We start from the raw sequence: 20218 nt of genomic DNA, 5'->3' as shown, positions 1-20218 counted from the left end.
TTCAAGGAGTTTGGAGACGAATAGCAAGATGGATAAATGGGTGATAACTGGAGGGAGCCATGAGGTCAAGGGAGGGTTCTTTTAGGATAGGAGAGAAACTGGCATGTTTGAAAGCAGTGGGGAAGAAGCCATTGGAGAGCAAACAGTTGAAGGTGGCAGTCAGGGAGGGAAGAAGGAAGGGTACAAGTGTTTTGATAAGGTGCTAAGAGATTGGGTCTGATGCATAGGTGGAGGGGGGTGGATTTTGAGAGAAGACAGGCAATCTCCTCTTGAGATACTGCTGGGAAAGATGGGAGAGTTGAAGGAAGGGCAGGAGGAGGGAGGGACTGGAGAGGAGCAGCGGAGATTTTAGGGATATCGTGCCGATAGTGTCAATTTTCTCAATAAAATAGGAAGCCCTGTCATTAGGGACAAGAGATGGGGTGGGCAGGGGAACGAGGGATTTGAGGAGGGAGTTAAAATGTCTTCTCCCATTTCCTTCTGGGTCACCCGTGGAGTTGGATTTGTACCCTTTATTCACCCCACCCTCACCCCACAGCGCTTATGTACATATTCAGAATCTATTTATATTGATGTCTCTCTCCCTTCTAGACTGTAAGATCCTCCTATGCTCCCAAGCAAACAGGAAGCACTCAATAAATATGATTGATTGATAACAGTACTTGTCTTTTCTCTATCCTAGTTTTAGTTCTGCATCACAGTAGTTAAAATCAGAACGTGGTTTTATATGACAAATGTTTGGAAGCAAACTAGGAGGTGGGGATGCTATAATTGGACACTTCCTTTTCTGTACTGCTTCGCTGCTACGTTTAAAAATGCCGGAGTCCAAAAAAGTCTGCATTGGCACTGCCTTCATTTAACAAGCCTCGCCCCTCCAAATTAGGCTAAAATAAGCCTTGATTTGCATCCAGTTCTCCTTAGTCTCCTGTAAAATTTCCTGTGTAAGTCAAACAGAAAGATAAGGAAGTGTCCGTTTTCATTCATTCATTCAATCGTGTTTATTGAGCACTTACTGTATGCAAAGCGTTTCCGCTTTTTCATACTAAAGTGATCAGAATGCTGCATTAGGTGCACTGATCCTCTATTAATTTTTAGATTCTGAAGTGCAGGACACTGTACTAAGCTCTTGGGAGCATATACTATAACAGAGTAGGTAGACACAATCCTTGCCCACAATGACCTTACAGTCCAGAATGAGGAAGGGCCTAGAAAATGTGTTCTCAACAGTGTTACCTCACCAAATTCAAAACTCCCTCACTGTACCAAATAAGTTTTCATCTGGTAATTATGTGAAAAATGTGGTAAGGAGTGTCATGCATGTGTCCACCTCTTAGACCCCTTATGCACTTATGAGACTTATCTTTCTGTACGTAGTAACATCGCCAGAATCAGATATGTGCATGTGCATCTGTTCATACATACATTCATGCATACATGTAGCTGCAAGCCTGTGTGTGTTTGCTTGCACATGTGAACATCTGTTCACCCCCATGTGTGACTGAGTATATATGTGAGTGTTTGCGTGTGTGATTGCCACCCTGTCTTCTTCTCTCTCCATCCATCCTTCCTCTAATCACTGCTTAATATAGAAATGACAGGGTCCCTTTGAGAAAACTGGTTAAAATCTGTTCCTATTTAATCTCAGATGAAACCGGAGGATTTTCTTTCCTCTTAACAGACCTGATCTTTTAGGGCCACAGGCTAATTCTTTTCATTAGCTGCATTAATTCCAGACTGTTACAAATGTCCCCGCCTGGATTACCTCAATCTCTTTTGTATGAATAGAATGTGGAGTTGCAATATCCGTGAATCTCTCTAAAAACCACCGGAAAGATCTACGTTTCTGCCTGTATGCTAGCCTCGCTCAGCGGGTTTGGCCACTCTTGTCTCTGTTCCCACATCCATCAGATAGACAATATTGCTTTCTGCCTCGACATTTCTCACTGGCCCGGAGCATGGAGTTCATCTTTATTCCCGAAATTAGGGGAGCATTACTTCCTTGCGATCTCAAGCAAGATGAAAATGGAGAAATAGCTGAGGTAGGTACACTGTACTGTTTCCATAGAAACTCATCCTGACCCCCTTCTTTCTAATGGAGAATTCCCCAAATGCGGAAAACTTCCATGATACCATAAAATTCTGCAGATGGCTACTGCGTGGCTATCAGGTTTGACAGACAGCGACCTCTACAAATTATCAGGTTAACTGTTCAATGGGCTGGCCACATAATAATAATGATGATGGCATTTATTAAGTGCTTACTATGTGCAAAACACTGTTCTAAGCACTGGGGAGGTTACAAGGTGATCAGGTTGTCCCATGGGGGCTCACAGTCTTCACCCCCATTTTACAGATGAGGTAACTGAGGCCCAGAGAAGTGAAGTGGCTTGCCCAAAATCACACAGCTGACAATTGGCAGAGCTGGGATTTGAACCCATGACCTCTGACTCCAAAGCCCGGGCTCTTTCCACTGAGCCACACTGCTTCTCTGTAAATAACATATAACAAGCGGTACCTCCAATTTAAATGCCCAAGAGATCTAAAGAAACAATGCTAAAAACAAGCTCCCATGCTATACAGAAGCTCATTCTTGCCAGAGGAATGGAATTGTATGGAGAACTGAAAATATTGGGCAAGGATCATGTATACCTAGTCTACTGTATTGGCAGCATGGCATAGTGCATAGAGCTAGGCCCTGGGAGTCAGACCCGTTTTTGGGTAGGGATGGTCTCTGTCTGTTACCAAATTGTACTTTAGAAGTGCTTAGTACAGTGCTCTGCACACAGTAAGCGCTCAATAAATACGATTGAGTGAAAGAGCACAGGCTTGGGAGTCAGAGGTCGTGAGTTCTAATCCCAGCTCCACCACTAGTCAGCTGTGTGACCTTGGGCAAGTCACTTAACTTCTCTGTGCCTCAGTTACCTCATCTGTCAAGTGGGGAGCGAGACTGTGAGTCCCATATGGGACAGGGACTGTATCCACCCTAGTGTCTAACACAGTGCCTGGGACATAGTAAGTACTTAACAAATACCATAATTTTTATTATACTCTTCTAGACACTTAATACAGTACACCGCAACCACTCAAAAAATACCATTAATGGATTTTAGAAGGATTGGAGATGAAGTGCTTTCTGTCAATGTATCATGGCAGAAATACACTTCGACTAAATGATTGTCCATCTGATTCCCCTGTCTCCTTTCACCCCATTCCTGATAAGCCATTCCAGGAGAAAGTTATATGGAACAAATAGGACCGATTCTTTGACAAAATGTTTAAGGTGATTTTGACTTTTGAGAAGAGATGTTTACGCCAGAATGCCTTCGTTATTACTTTACTGGGAGAGAGGTGTGTGTGTGTGTGTCTGTGTGTGAATGGCTGTCCTTCAAATTCATGGATGATGTCATTGATGCTAAAGTTCACCTATCGTGTATGTTTGTGTGTGCACGTATGTATGTGTGTGGGAGATGAATGTCTGTCTTCACACTTCAGGTGGTGGAACCACTATTAGAACCCAGGTCCTATCCACTAGGTGACACTTCTTCTCTACGCTTTGATCTGCTATGTTCTTTGTAGGGAAATAGCATGGTCTAGTGGAAAGAGCATGAGCCTGGGAATCAGAAGATCTGAGTTCTAATCCTGGCTCTGCCATGAATCTGCAGTGTGACCATGGGCAAATCACTTCACTTCTCTATGTCTTATTCCCTCCCGCTTAGACTGTGAACCCCATGTGGGACAGGGACTTTGTCCTAACTGGTAAACTTCTATCTATGCTAGTGCTTTAGAACAGTGTTTGGCACATAGTAAGTGGTTAACAACTAAGCTCCACTTTTCCTCATTTCCCACTCCCTTCCACATCATCCTGACTCGCTCCCTTTGTTCTTTCCCCCTCTCCCTACCCCACAGCACTTATGCATGTATCTGTAATTTTATTTATTTACATTGATGTCTGTTTACTTCTATTGACGTCTGTCTCACCCCCTCTAGACTCCGAGCTTGTTGTGGGGAGGAACTGTCTCCCTTTATTGCTGTACTGTACTTTCCCAAGAGCTTGGTACAGTGCTCTGCACACAGAGAGCGCTCAATACAATTGAATGAATGAATGCATGTTTTGTTTTGTTCTCTGTCTCCCGCTTCTAGACTGTGAGCCCGTTGTTGGGTAGGGACCGTCTTTATATGTTACTGACTTGTACTTCCCAAGCACTTAGTACAGTGCTCTACACACGGTAAGCGCTCAATAAATGCAATTGAAAGAATGAATGTATGTTTTGTTTTGTTGTCTGTCTCCCCCTTCTAGACTGTGAGCCCGTTGTTAGGTAGGGACCGTCTCTATATGTTACCTACTTGTACTTCCCAAGTGCTTAGTACACTGCTCTGCACATAGTAAGATCTCAATAAATACAATTGAATGAATGAATGTATGAATAACTGTCATTATTAGGTTTGGTAAATAGATGTGCATGTGAAATTCCAAGTGCACTGTACCGTGGTATATATCATGGTAAAACTATGCTGTTTTGTTTTCCCCATGGAGGCCGTCCAGCTGCCTAAGAGGTTGGACACCATCATCCACATGAGAAGCAGCGTGGCTCAGTGGTAAGAGCCTGGGCTTTGGAGTCAGAGGTCATAGGTTCAAATCCCAGCTCTGCCAATTGTCAGCTGTGTGACTTTGGGCAAGTAACTTAACTTTTCTGTGCCTGTTACCTCATCTATAAAATGGGGATGAAGACTGTGAGCCCCCCGTGGGACAACCTGATCACCTTGTAACCTCCTCAGTGCTTAGAACAGTGCTTGGCACATAGTAAGTGCTTAATAAATGCCATTAAGAAAAAATAAAAAATGAGTAGATGGGCTACGGGCTGCTGCACGAATCCATACTGCCCTCCATGCTGCATGCCCGGGCATTGTGGTAAAAGAACGGTGGGATGCTACTGCCCAGTGCCGCCAAGCTCTTCTTGGCCCCCGTCAGTGACCAGAACCTAGAGTGGAGGCTGGACCTCTGGGCTGAGGTCAAGCAGCGCTACGGTGTGGACATAAGCAGTCTGGAGGGCTTTGCCTCTCCCTGACTCATGGGACGCTCAGTCATCGTGTTGCAGGCCCTGACGGGTGAGGAGGTGCTTGCCCAGCTACAAATTCATGAAGCATTCCATATATTTCCTGAGAGCTCACCTCCTCCAGGACGTCTTCCCAGATGGAGCTCCCCCTTTTTCCTCTCCTCCTCTCCTCTCCATCGCACCCCCTCCTTTCCTCTGCCCTACCCTCTTCCCCTCCCCACAGCACTTGTTTGTATTTGTACATATTTATCACTCTATTTTATTTGTACATATTTACTACTCCATTTTATTAATGATGTGTATATAGCTATAATTCTATTTATTCTGATGGTATTGACACTTGTCTACTTGTTTTGCTTTGTTGTCTGTCCCCGCCTTCTGGACTGTGAGCCCGTCTCTATATGTTGCCGATTTGTACTTCCCAAACACTTAGAGTTTCTGCACACAGTAGCTTCTGCACACAGTAAGTGCTCAGTAAATACGATTGAATGAAAGAATGAATAATAATAGTATTTATTAAGTACCTACTGTATGCAGAGCTCTGTACCAAGCATCGGGAAAGATGTCAGGAAGGAGAATGTCCTACTGGAAAGAGTATGGGCCTGAGAGTCAGAGGACTTGGGTTCTAATCATAGCTCTGCCAATTTCTTGCTGTGCAACAATGTCTCTGGGTTTCAGTTTCCTCAACTGTAAAATAGGGATTCAAACCAGTTTTCCCTCCTAATTAGACTGTGAACCCCATGTGGGACAGAGAGTGTTCAGCTTGAATAATCGTATCTACCCCAGCACTTAAAACAGTGCTTGAAACACAGTAAGTGCTTAAAGAATGCCGTTTTTTTTAAAGTACCAGGTTCACACCAAGGCACAGTCTCTGGAAATGGTTACTACTAAGTAAGTACTCTTCCATCAGTGGACCACATTCTGCCCAAGAACAAATCATCCCTTGCAAGTAGGAATGGTACGTTTGGGAACAGCCGTAATATTTTCAGGAAACTAGAGGTCTGTTTAGCAATGCTATTTCAGAGACTACTGGCATTATAGAGATCTCAACTGAAAAGTTACAATGGCCTTATTCATTCAATCATTCAATCGTATTTATTGAGCGCTTACTGTGTGCAGAGCACTGTACTAAGCGCTTGGGAAGTACAAGTTGGCAACATACAGAGACGGTCCCTATGGTCCCTATGGTCTTAGGGTTAGAGGGCATTTACCTGGGTTTCTTTAATTCTACCTTGGTCATGTGCTTCCAAGACCGCCCTGAAACTTATTCTTACAAATAGACTAGACTAGTTCCCTAAGGCCGTCAACTGATGAGATTGCATCTCTTACTGTGAAAAGTCATTGTATTTACAGGCCATAACTTCTGAAAACCTCCATAGTAGTAGTTAGCCTGGGAAAGGAAATAGGGTAGAGTACACATTTACACAGCCAAAAAACAAAACAAAACAAAGCTTAGTAGTAGGACACACAAGAAAATACGAAAGAGGAAAAAATCCCTAATGCCAAATGAATAAATCCCCCACTACAAATGTAACCCTCATCTGACATTCACCCATTTCAGTGAGATTATACATGCATGATTTCATTTTCAAATTATTAGATGGAATAGCACTTTTAAGCAATTTGTATAATCAAATGCTAATGAAATACAGTGGATGGGTTATTAAAAGGATGATCACTAGCCCTTTGCACTTGGAAAGAAATAAATAAAAATTAAAACTTGGCAATTAACAGTTGGTAATTTGAGTTCAGGGTAAGCTTACTGTGTGATACCAGTCAACATTCTATGTCGTCAAGAGCATTACAAATATTTGGGACATTCCTATATCTTTCATTCCAAATACATCTTTTCCTCTTCCTAATTGCAGTTCTCAGCTGGATAGGCTAAGTCTTGATTAATTGAGCTAAACAACAATTCAAAAGCTAATTTGTTCATTCATGATTTACATTTTTATAAATGGGATCTCAGGGTAAAAAAGTCCCTCATTGAAAACCAAGTCAGTTTAAATGGGCAGAACATCCCTTAAGTAGGTCACTCTGGCATCCTAATGAGTCAGAAAGGGTAGAATTGCATTAACCTAAATTGTACAAACACCCTTGCCATTTATTAATTTGTTTTTGCAAAACAAAACTTTGCTATGTACAGAAATAGCATTCTAGCCTCAGGGATGATAGCTGATTCCTAAATAGATCAGAAGGTAGGAGAGTTGAGAAGTTGGAAGGAACGTGTGTAAATTAAAGGGAAAGAAACTCATCTTCCCAATGAAGTGAAAGGCAATGTTTTGATTGTGGTGTCTCTGTTTTCTTTTGCATGCTAGAGAGGGTTGCAGGTGTGTGTGTGTGTGTGTGTGTGTGTGTGTGTGTGTGTAATTCTATTCACTGGGACTGGGATATTCTTAGAAGACAATTGACAGTCGTGACTTCAAGAAGCTCCTTAAGGCTCTTGAGTTAGAGCTTTGGGAATTTCATTATTTTTATCTACATCCTCTCAGTTACCAAAATTGAAATGCTGATTGGAATCTTCCTTTCTCTCTGCTGATTAATATAGATAGAGTGACAAAAAAAAAAAAACACCCAAAAAAAGCTTGGGGAGTGTGGAGGAATTTGCTGGTTCTGAGACAGACATCAGCCTGGGAAGGTTTCCAGAGGAAAATAATGGAAGGAAATCTAGTGGACCTCAGAGGGGGCAGTGTAACTACAGAAAGAGGACAGTTGAAATGGCTTTTCACAAGCCCAAGGGTGACCGCAGCCCATGCTAGGAGAAAGCTTCCAGTGGATTTGACCAAAGTAACGGGTGTTTCAATAGGAAGGGATTCATGCCAGGGATGATACTGGCAGTTCTCTTTGTGAGTGGATGATTTTTCCTTGGGTCACTTCTATATTCTTCTCCAAACAAAATAGGTCATCAACACTGCTAGGATCATTTGTCCCTCTCATGGCCTCCTTAATTTGCATGGAGCCATTGGATCATAAGGACAATAAAGAGTTTCCCTACACTGGATAATTTGAAAGCCAAGGAAGGAAACGGAGAGATCTTGAAAATAAAGTGGAACTGAGAAGACATTGGAATATGTGGGAAGAAATGAACAGAGACTGGTTAGAAGGTTTTAAAAGAACATGAGAATACTGGTTTTAGTCACTATTAGTATGAAAGTCAATAGAAAGAAGGGGAGAAAGAAAGTTATGTGCTTCAGGAGTCCTGACTACATATGTACATACACTCACACTCTCACACACACACCCAAAACAATAAACAGCCACATGGGTTTTTGCCATACAGTAGACTCTCATCATGAATCAATTAATGGTATTTATTGAGGGCTTACTATATGCAGATCACATAATAAGCACTTGGAGAGAACAATATAACAGAGTTAGTGGACACATTCCCTGCTCACAACCAATTTATAGTTTAGAGGGGAAACTCAGAAACACTCGTCTGACAATCTAGGTGTAATAATAATTGTGGTATTTTTAAGTGCTTACTATGTGTCAAGCACTGTTCTAAACAGTGCAAAAGATCCAAGATAAGGCACAGTCCCTGTCCTGTACAGGGCTCACAATCTAACTAGGAGGTAGAAGAGGATTTGAATCCCCATTTTAAAGAAGCAGAGCCACAGAGAAGTTAATAGTCACCCAGCAGGCATGTGATGGAGGCAGGATTAGAACTCAGGCCCTCTGACTCTCAGGCCCAGTCTCTTTTCTCTAGGCCATGATAGATTCATTCATTCATTCAGTCGTATTTTTTGAGCACTTAATGTGTGCAAAGGCTGTACTAGCCACCTGGGAGAGTACAATATAACAAAAAACAGACACATTTCCCACCCACAGAGAGCTTAGTCTAGATCATAATGTGATTTCAGGAGAAACAGTGGTGTGAAGCACAATCTAGCCAGAATTTCCCTTAGTAGGCTTATGAAGAAGTCTTAACTCATTTCTTATAGGTGGTGTGTGTGTGTGTGCGCACTTTTCTAAAGCTGATACTTACATTATGCTATTGGTTACTTTTTGCCAGGCACTGTTCTAAGTGCTGAGGTAGATCAGGTTGGACACAATACCTGTCCCACAAGGAGCTCACAGTCTCACCCATTTTACAGATGAAGTAGCTGAGGCCTAGTGAAATGACTTGCCCAAGGTCACACAGCAGACAAATGGCGGAGCTAGGATTAGAACCCAGGTCCTTCTGATTCCCAGGCCCATGCTCTATCAACTAGGTCACTCCACTTCTGATGGAAGGATTTGATGCAAGTGTGACTGAAAAGGTAAGTGCTAGACTGACATATCTGTTACACTGTATTATACTGTACTCTTCCAAGCGGATAATGTAGTACTCAACACACAGTAAGTGCTCAATGAGTACCACTGATTAATACCTTGCATCACTGTGTGCATTTACGGCTAGAGTTTTGCTACACTATTATGTTGTCCTGTAAGGTGCCTGCCTCTGAAGTCCATACCCACTAGTAATAATGATAAAAATGATAGTATTTGTTAAGCAATTACTATGTTCCAAGTTCTGTTCTAGGCACTGGGCTAGCTACAGGGTTATCAGGTTGGACACAATCCCTGTCTGGCATGGGGCTCTCAGTCTAGGTAGGAAGGAGTATGATTTAATCCCCATTGTACATATGAGGAAACTGAGGCAAAAGGAAGTTAAGTATCTACTGCCCATTTTACAGAAGAGGAAACTGAGGCACAGAGAAGTTAAGTGATTTGCTCAAGGTCACACAGACTAGAACCTCAGATCCTCTGACTTCCTGGCACACGCTCTTTCCACTAGGCCATGCTGCTTCTCACTAAACACTCAAATATCCCTCACTCTCCATCCACCTCTTGTGCACATATCTTTATACCCTGCTGAGAAAGAGTGCGTCTTAGTGGATAGAAGAGAGTGGATAAAGTTGCCTCATCTGTAAAATGGGATTAAGACTGTGAACCCCATGTGGGACATGGATTGTGTCCAACCTGATTAACTTGTATCTACCCTGGCGCTTAGAAGAGTGCTCGGCATATAGTAAGTGCTTAAGAAGTGCCATAATTATTATTGTTAATCATTATTACCCTGTTGCTTCTCCCACCTCTAAATTATTTCATTGCCTGTCTCCCTTGTTAGGCTGTAAACTCCTTTAGGGCAGAGTTAGGGTCTACTATTGTACTCTACCAAGCACTTGGTTCATTGCACTTCACAGAGTAAGCACTTAATAAATAGTACTGACACTGATAATGGGATATTAGTGGAGCATATGGTTGTGACTGAAAGTAATAAATATAGCAGTGTCCTACACCATCTAGAGAATGATGTCTTCAAAATGTTGGTTCTGTCTTCTTCAAGTGTGTGATCACTGTTCTGGCACACCACACAATGACTGTTGTACATTCTCTGCAATGACCCTCCTAAGGAATCTGGGCGGCAGTGAGCCTTGTTTTTCTATGCCGGAGACCTTGCTGGATTCCAGAACCTCCTTAGTTGGAATCTTTGGCTACTGCCCTGTAACATCATTTGCTCCCTGGAATGTGATTGACAGACTGATAATGCTACAGTTGCAGAGAACTGAGAAGCTGTGTGGCCTAGTGGGTAGATCACAGACCTGGAACTCTCAAGGCCCTGGGTTCTAATCCCTGCTCTGACACTTGGGGAAGTCACTTCACTTCTCTAGGTCTCATTTACCTCATCTGTGAAAGAGGGTTAAGTCTGTGAGCCCCATCTGGGACATGGACTGGGTCCAACCTGATTAGCTTGAATCTACCTCAGTGCTTAGAACAGTGTCTGGCATATAGTAAGAACTTAATAAATACCATAAAAAATGAACAACAACAACAAAAAACTACAGCCGTGATCACTGCCCTCCAGAAAACTAGAACAAAAATCCAAATGAGTCTGTTTTATTGTTCATCCAGTTCTGCCTGTGGAAAGCTTGTGCAGTGAGTATTGGGCTACTCTAGGCAAGGGTCAGAGTGCTAGAAAAGGTGACACTAGAAAAAGGAACACACACAAAGAGGAGTTAATTGTCAATTTCATTTTGTGCTGCTGGGTAAAAGGAGGATCTAGAGTAAACATGGCTAGAGACTCCAAAGCACTGAACAATGATCTCTGAATGCACCAGACAGCTTCCTTTTGATAAAGAATTACTTTTGGATGAAACACCAACTCCTTTGAGGGATGATGGGGTTACTGCCAGATGGATGTTGAACAATTTTTTTTTTTATATATAATGGGAAGCAGCGTGGCTGAGCAGAAAAAGGACAAGCCTGGGAGTCAGTGGACCAGGGTTCCAATCCCGGTTCTGCCACCTGCCTGCTGGGAATGGTGACTGCTGACTTTCCTTGGGAAAGCCACTTAACTTATCTGTGTCTCAGGTTCCCTATGTGTAAAATGGGGATTCAATGCCAGTTTTCCTCCTATTTAAACTGAGAGCCCCTAGGGAGACAGGGATTCCATCCAAGCTGATGATCTTGTATCTACCCCTGTGTTTAGTATAGCACTTGGCACATAGTAATACAGTCCAGGGAAAATTAACCCTAAAGATTGAACAGGGTACATCAACCAATCGTATTTACTGAGCACTTACATACTTACTGTGTGCAGAGCATTTTACTAAGAGCTTGCGAAAGTACAAGAAGACAGGGTTGTTAGACACATACTCTTTCTTTAATTTCTTCTTGGTTTTTCACAGACTTCTTTTAGGTCTGCTGTTTTGGAATCACCTTTCCTGCATTATAACTGTGAGCCCACTATTGGGTAGGGACCATCTCTATATGTTACCAAGTTGTACTTTCCAAGCGTTTAGTACAGAGCTCTGCACATAGTAAGCGCTCAATAAATATGATTGAATGAATGAACTGGAGTTTTCATATTGGGCCTGACCACAGCAATTTAAGGTTGAACCATAAACACAAGATTTCTTCCCAACCCCTTCAACAACAAAATACATATTTTTTTTCCATGCTTCTTCTGGCCCTTTCATCTATTCCATGTAAATTAGCTTCCCTTTGGAAAGCAATTCATTCTGCACATACTTTTATTTCCAACTCCCCTTTTAGCGTGTTAACTCACTGTGGGCAGGGAAGACGTTACTTAGGTTTGTAGAAAGCATGGCATCCAGTGGGCTCATGATAGATAGCATTGCTACTGCTACTCGTATGTGGAACCCATGGTCTCATGGTGAGGGAAACCAGTGATCAAAAATATCTTTGTAAAGAGAAGCAGCGTGGCTCAGTGGAAAGAGCCCGGGCTTTGGAGTCAAGAGGTCATGGGTTCAAATCCCAACTCTGCCACTTGTCAGCTGTGTGACTTTGGGCAAGTCACAGCTTCTCTGGGCCTCAGTTACATCACCTGTAAAATGGGAATGAAGACTGTGAGCCCCATGTGGGACAACTTGATCACTTTGTAAACTCCCATGCGCTTAGAACAGTGCTTTGCACATAGTAAGCACTTAATAAATGCCATTATTATTATTATTATTATTATTATTATTATTATTATTAAGAGCGAATACCTGGTAAGGGAGCAGCATGGCCAAGTAGAAAGAGCACAGACATTGGAATCAGAGGACCTGGGTTCTAATCCCTGCTCCATCCCATACCTGTTGTGTGACCTTGGTCAAGTTACTTAACTTCTCTGTGTCTCAGTTCCCTCATCTGCAAAATGGGGATTTAATATTCTTTCTCCCTCTCAGACTGTGACTGTGAGCCCAAGTGGGACTTGCTTGTCTTGTATCTACCCCTAAGCTTAGAACAGTGCTTGGCACATAGTAAGTGCCAAGAGACCTTGCTGGATTCCAGAACCTCCTTAGTTGGAATCCTTGGCTACTGCCCTGTAACATCATTTGCTTCCTGGAACATGATTGACAGACTGATAATGCTACAGTTGCAGAGAGTGGATTTTCGATTCTCTTTCTAGAACTGAGAAGCTCTGTGGCCTAGTGGGTAGATCACACACCTGGAACTCTCAAGGCCCTTGGTTCTAAACCCTGCTCTGACACTTGGGGAAGTCACTTCACTTCTCTAGGTCTCATTTACCTCATCTGTGAAAGGGGGTTAAGTCTGTGAGCCCCATCTGGGACATGGACTCTGTCCACAATTATAACTGGTGTAACAATGCACCAAAACAACTCACTTTTTTCAAGACTGAAAGCCGTAGTAATGAAAGCACCTAAGCAATGTGACACTGAGTTGGAATGATCCAGGCCAACGTTTTACTTCTGATAGTGATATCAGGATAATGGAGGAGCCATGTAATAATAATGATGGCATTTAAGTGCTTACTATGTGCCAAGCACTGTCCTAAGCACTGGGGGAGATACAAGGTAATCAGGTTGTCCCACGTGGAGCTCACAGTCTAATCCCATGTGGGGCTCACAGTCTTAATCCCCATTTTACAGATGAGGTAACTGAAGGGCAGAGAAGTTAGGTGACTAGTCCAAAGTCACACAGCTGACAAGTGATTGCCTTCTAGACTGTTAGCTCCTTGAGGGCAGGGATCATGTCTAACAATTGTGTTGAACTCTCCCAAGCACTCAGTACAGTCCTGAGCACAAACTAAATGCTCAATAAATATCACTGATTAATTGATTGATTGCTCTCCTAACAGCCATCTTCATGGTAAGGAATGGTTCAGATAACACCCCTTAGCTTCCCCATCTACATCCTCCCAGGGATCTGTTAGAATAATGATGGTATTTATTCAGTGGTTATTATGAGGAGCAATGTTGCCTTGTGGAAAGAGCATTGGCCTAGGAGTCAGAAGATCTGGGTTCTATTTTACCAGTTGCCTGCTTTGTGATCTTGGGTAAATCATTTTTCTACTCTACCTCAGTTACTACCTCCTACTTAGACTGTGCTCCCTATGTGGGGAGGGACTTTGGCTAACTGGGTGACCTTGTATCTAGCACAGTGCTTAGAATAATACTTCACACATAGTGAGTGCTTAACAAATATCTAACCATAAGAATACAAACTTAACATTATGGTAGAAATGGATATAGTCCCTATAACACAGTCTAAAAGGGAGGGAGAACAAGCTATTTTATCCCCATTTTACTGATGAGGAAACCGAGACTCAGAAAACTACATGATTTGCCTGATGTCACAGAGGGGGCACGTGGTGGAGTGGGAACTAAAACCTGGATTCCCTGACTCCAGATTCCATGCTACTTACATTAAGCCACATGCTTCTCATCACAGAAGCTATTACATGGTACTCTCCCAAGCACTTAGTACAGGTCTCTGCAGATAGTACTTACTCTGTACAGAGTAAGTGCTCAAATGCCATCAAATAATTGATTGATTGACTAATTGTGCATGAGTGTCTACTGTCCTGGAATAGACCACTCAGCCATGAATTCATTGGCACGTCTCTTGGACCTTTTGCTAGTTTTACCCTGAACCACTTTCTTTCAAAATGCATTCCACACATTTGCCTTTCATTAGGTAAAGGGGTATTTCCTGTTGCTTGTCATGAACACACCAAAACCACTTCAAAAAGGAAGTCACATTAAGACCTGAATGTCAGACCAAAACCACTCTGAGAAGGAAGCGGTCCCATTTAAGGCATGCTTGATGACCTGAATGCTGCAAATTCCCTTGGGAGGTAAAATAATAATAATAATAATAATAATAATAATAATAATAATAATAATAATAATAATAATAATAATAATTGTAGTTAAGCACTTACCATGTGCCAGGCACTGTACTAAGTGCTGGGGTAGTTACAAGGTAATTGGGTTGGACACAGTCCCTGTCCCACATGGGGCTCACACTCTTCATCTCCATTTTAATGTTAACTGAGGCATAGAGAAGTGAAGTGACTTCCTCAAGGTCATGCAGCAGACATGTGGTGCAGTCGGGATTAGAAGGCAGGTCGTCCTGACTCCGAGGCCCTTGCTCTAACCATTAGGGCACACTGCTTCACATACCACACCACTGAGGGCACAGGCCATTGCGATGCTGTAGGGGCATATGGCCTTTCCTCTGTGTGGCCCAGTTCACCAACTGACAACCAATGGGAAAACATGGAGGAGACCCCATCCCTTCCCTACTTACACGTTGAGAGGCTGCCAAGCCGGCCACTGCGCTTTCGCTTTAATGACGGTCAGAACTTCGTCACTCTGAAAAAAAAGAAACAGAACCATATCACTGAAGCCCAGGAGGCAGCACAGTAATACTTTTATGTAACATCCAGACAGGTGGGATGATAATTACATCTCTGATACTACCAGAAATTACAGCAGAAACTTCACCTGTTGGGCCTGCACAAAAGTGGAAAAAAACAACCCCTGGGGACAGCCAGTATCAGCATCTTCTTTTTTTTTTTGGTATTTGTTAAAGCACTTATTGTGTGCCAGACAGTGAACTGAGTGCTGAGGTATATACAAGCTAATCAGGGTAGGCACAATCCATGACCCGCATGGGGCTGTCTTAATCCCCATTTTACAGATGAGGTAACTGAGGCACTGAGAAGTGAAGTGACTTGCCCAAGGTCACCCAGCAGACAAGCGGCAGAGCTGGGATTAGAACCCAGGTGCTTAGTTTTTATGGTATTTGATGAATGCTTACTATGTGCCAGGCACAGTACTAAGTGCTGGGGTAGATACAAGAAGCGTGGCTCAGTGGAAAGAGCATGGGCTTGGGAGTCAGAGGTCATGGGTTCAAATCCCAGCTCTGCCACTTGTCAGCTGTATGACTTTGGGCAAGTCACTTCACTTCTCTGTGCCACAGTTACCTCATTTGTAAAAAGGGGATTAAGACTGTGAGCCCCACGTGGGACAACCTGATCACCGTGTATCCTCCCTAGCGCTTAGAACAGTGCTTTGCACATAGTAAGAGCTTAACAAATGCCATCATTATTATTATTATTATTGTTAATCAGGTTGGACACAATCTATGTCCTACATGGGGTTCACAATCTTAATCCCATTTTTACAGATGAGATATCTGAGGCTCAGAGAATTGAAGTGACTTGCTTGCCTAAAGTCACACAGCAGAAAAGTGGTGGAAGTCAGATTAGAACGCAGGTCCTACTGGCTCCCAGGGCCGTGCTTTATCCACTAGGCAGTGAGGCTTCTCAACTATGCTTTCTGAGCTCATTGAGTGTAGATCTCTTCGTTGCGGGGAAGCAGCGTGGCTCAGTGGGAACAGCCCGGGCTTTGGAGTCAGAGGTCAGGGGTTCAAATCCCGGCTCCGCCAACTGTCAGCAGTGTGACTTTGGGCAAGTCACTTAACTTCTCTGGGCCTCAGTTACCTCATGTTACCTCATCTGTAAAATGGGGATTAAGACTGTGAGCTCCTCATGGGACAACCTGATCACCTTGTAAGCTCCCCAGTGCTTAGAACAGTGCTTTGCACATAGTAAGTGCTTAATAAATGCCATCATTATTATTATTCTTACTAGGGGAGCATGCAAAAGATTATTGTTTGAGACATTTGTCCTGCCCCGATTTGAAAGAGGGGGAAATACATGAATACACACAGTTGTTAGGATTTAGAGAATGGATTCATGTAAAAGAAGACCTCATGGGTTACCCAGCTCTATTGTATTGTTCTCTCCCAAGTTTTTAGTACTTTTCCTAGCATTTAGTACTCATTCAATTAATCAGTCACATTTACTGAACAGTTATTGTGTGCAGAGCACTGTATTTGGTGCTTGGGAGGGTAAAATATGACAGAGTTGCTAGACACATTCTCTGCGCACAATACAATACAATAATGGCATTTATTAAGTGCTTACTATGTGCAAAGCACTGTGCTAAGCACTGGGGAAGTTACAAGGTGATCAGGTTGTCTGACAGGGGGCTCACAGTCTTAATCCCCTTTTTACAGATGAGGTAACTGACGCACAGAGAAGTTAAGTGACTTCCCCAAAGTCACACAGCTGACAAATGGCAGAGCCAGAATTTGAACTCATGACCTCTGATTCCAAAATCCATGCTCCTTCCACTGAGCCACGCTGCTTCTCATTCGCACAATGAGCTTACCATCTAGAAGGGGAGACAGACATCAGTATAAATAAATAAAACACAAATATGTATATAAGCACTTAGTGCAATGCTCAGCATGAAGTAACTGCTCAATAAATATCATTGATTTAGTAATTAAATGAATAAACATATCAGTAACAAACAAAAGGGGGAAGGGTGACCACTCCAGTCACCTATGAGGGTTATAATAATAGTAATTATGATAAAGCACGTACTGTATGCCTTGAACACTGTTCTAAGTGCTGGGGTAGATACAAAGTCATCAGGTAGGTCACAGTCCCTGTCCTCCATGGGGCTCACAGTTTTGGTTATGTTTAAAAACAGACTCAAAACATGAAAAAGTATCAGTCAATTTTTGGCAAACCTCTAGAACTCCTGTATCAGCAGGACTTATACTTACGGTTGGCATAATAAACCCCCAACAAAAGCAGGAGAGGATTTTAACAAGGTTCTGCTGAACAGACATCTATTAAGGGCACATATAGGCAGACATTTTACACCTCCCACAGGGTTCTGTTCGAGGAAATTGTTTAAAAGGATTGGAAGTTCACAGCTCCCTTGCTAGGGTGCTGTCCTCCTCTGGAAAGTCTTCCCAATTAAAGTCAAAACCCCACACAATACGTTCTGGTAATTGACATCTCCTGCAGAGATATCATTTTTCCTCCAGCACAAGGCTCAACATCTACTGTCTGAGGAGGACATCTGGGTGACCCCGTGCCTGCTTCAACCCATTTTTCTATCCAAGATGAGGGCCAATGGTTTGTACCCTCATTTCTCCACTTTTTCGTCAAGGGAAGCCAGAGCTCCACTGATCATCCTATGAGGTATAGTAAGGGATGTTGGAGGGTCCATTCCTTAGCAGGAAGATGACTATCTGATAGGGAAGTAATGACATGGTTCCTCCAAGTATCATTTGGGCATTCTCAGAGGCAGATACTAACCAGAAATGCCCTTTTCATGGTTTTATATCCTTAGGTCCCCTTATACTTTAAGTAGAACCTTCTCACTCTTAAGTGTCCATCTTCAACAGGACCTTTTCTTCATCCGTCAGTGGTATTATTGAGTGCTTACTGTGTGTAGAGCACTGACTTGGGAGAGTACAACAGTTGGTAGACACGTTCCCTGCCCACCATGAGCTTACAATCTAGAGGATGAGCTTATGGACAAGCAGTAGGAAAGACCTTTTTTTATGTGCTCCTTTTGCTGCTAGTGTTAGTGCAGACTCTGCTTTTAAAATAAATATCAGATTTAGACCCTTTTAGAGTTTCAAAAATATCAGAAGCACAGTGCTGCTCGGCTACTGCTTTGATGATCTTGTCATTACCTTTTGTTGAGAGATGTTTGATGGACTCTGACCACAGGGAGAATTTGGAATTGATTATCATTTGGTCATTCAGAAAGGAAAAAAAAATCCAAGGCTAGTTATGGCTATAGCAGGTTTTAACATGAATGGGGCTTGTTTTCAGTAGTTTTGATGACATATCTTAGACACACTTTAGAAAAATGAATTTAATTTGCTTGTTTAAAGTTTGAAATCCACCCAAAGTATCTTATTTCAATGAGAAATTGGGCCAATTTCTCAGGTGCTGCTTTAGCTTTCTTATTAACAGAGATTTATTCACTTAAAAATAATGGGAAGCTTATCTGACAGGATGGAAAACTTGGTTCTGTGGAAGCATACATGCTCTATGTCTGCCTTGAAAAAATCAGCCCCAGCTCTTCAGACTGGAGAATCAATCTCTCTGCCTTAAGTTGGTGGCACAGAAAAATGTTGCGCATTCTCAAAGTTCAGAAGTAAATGGTCGAATCCTGGTCTCTTCACTTTGGATGAGGGTGGCTACAGAATCTTAATTCTTCAAACTCAAAAAAGAATGATATCATCACTCATCATATGGTGCCTGGGCCACCATTTTCAATCTTATGAGGGATGAAACCAGGGCCCCTCTCTTAGGAATTTGACTTATCTCTTCACAGTGAGAGAAAGCTCAGAGCCGGTGCAAGGGCTGAGTTTACAACCTCCTGCTACATGAAATCAGTGTCAACATACAATATTTTGTCAAATGTCACTGGAAATTGGAAGTTTAAATCAGCGGATGTTGTAAGAAGGGCAAAGGAATCCCTTTTTTTAGCACTTGGTAATTATGTGTGTGTGTGTGTGTGTGTGTTGTGTGGAAATGCAGTGGAAATAAATCATCTTCCTTCTGTGACTTTGTAAACATCTAATAATAATATAACTGTAGTATTTGTTAAGCACTTACTATGTGCCAGGCACTGTACTAAGCACTGAGGTAGATGCAAGCAAATCAGGTTGGACACAGTCCCTATTCCACATGGGGTTCACAGTCTCAGTTCCCATTTTATCTTGTCTTATGCCGTTGAGTCATCTCCCATCCATAGCGATGCCATGGACACATCTCTCTCAGAACGCCCCACCTCCATCTACAGTCGTTCTGGTATTGTATCCATAGAGTTGTCTTGGTAAAATTATGGAAGTGGTTTACCATTTCCTCTTTCCATGCAGTAAACTTGAGTCTCTTCCCTCAACCCTCTGCCATGCCGCCCAGCCCAGGTGAGTTTATAGCAGAATGCCTTCCACTCGCTAGCCACTGGCCAAGCTAGGAATGGAATGGATATGCCTCTCTTTGGCTCTCTCTTCTAGACTGTGAGCCCGTTGTTGGGTAGGGACTTGTTGGGTAGGGACCATCTCTATATGTTGCCAGTTTGGACTTTCCAAGTGCTTAGTACAGTGCTCTGCACACAGTAAGTGCTCAATAAATATGATTGGATGAGTGAATGAATGAATAGTGGAGACTGGTGGAGTACTGAAAATTCTCCAGGTGCAACCCTTAAAGGGGAATCCTCATCTGTAAAATGAGGATTTAACAGGCACAGAAGTCAAGTGACCTACCTGCCCAAGGTCACCCAGCTGACAAGTGGCAGAGCTGAGACTAGAACCCAGGTCCTTACGACTCCTAGGCCCATGCTCTATCCAGTAGGCCCCGCTGTTTCTCTTTCCTTAGTCACTTCATCTCCCACTTCTTCCATCCTCCAACATCCAGGCTATTTTTTCTTTTACCCAACTCTCACTGCTTTCACTCTCTTCACCAAAGGGCCCTCGATGGCCAACATTTTGCAGGTGAGAGCTAAGAAGGAGGTATAGAAAGAGGTAAAATCACTCCACCAGTC

The 20218-nt window shown here is 42.8% G+C and overlaps 1 protein-coding gene across 1 annotated transcript in view; it reads right to left on the bottom strand.

The window, feature by feature from the left end:
• SPON1 (spondin 1) overlaps nt 1–20218 on the bottom strand; it is a 373683-nt gene that overhangs the window by 61885 nt on the left and 291580 nt on the right. Inside the window, exon 7 of the mRNA XM_038765001.1 lies at nt 15099–15163. Within this exon, the coding sequence (XP_038620929.1) occupies nt 15099–15163 (65 nt within the window). The remainder of the gene's footprint in view (nt 1–15098; nt 15164–20218) is intronic.

The sequence above is a fragment of the Tachyglossus aculeatus genome, chromosome 22 (assembly GCF_015852505.1).
Source record: "Tachyglossus aculeatus isolate mTacAcu1 chromosome 22, mTacAcu1.pri, whole genome shotgun sequence".
In the NCBI taxonomy this organism is placed as follows: Eukaryota; Metazoa; Chordata; class Mammalia; order Monotremata; family Tachyglossidae; genus Tachyglossus; species Tachyglossus aculeatus.
This window is presented reverse-complemented; position numbering and strand designations above follow the sequence as displayed.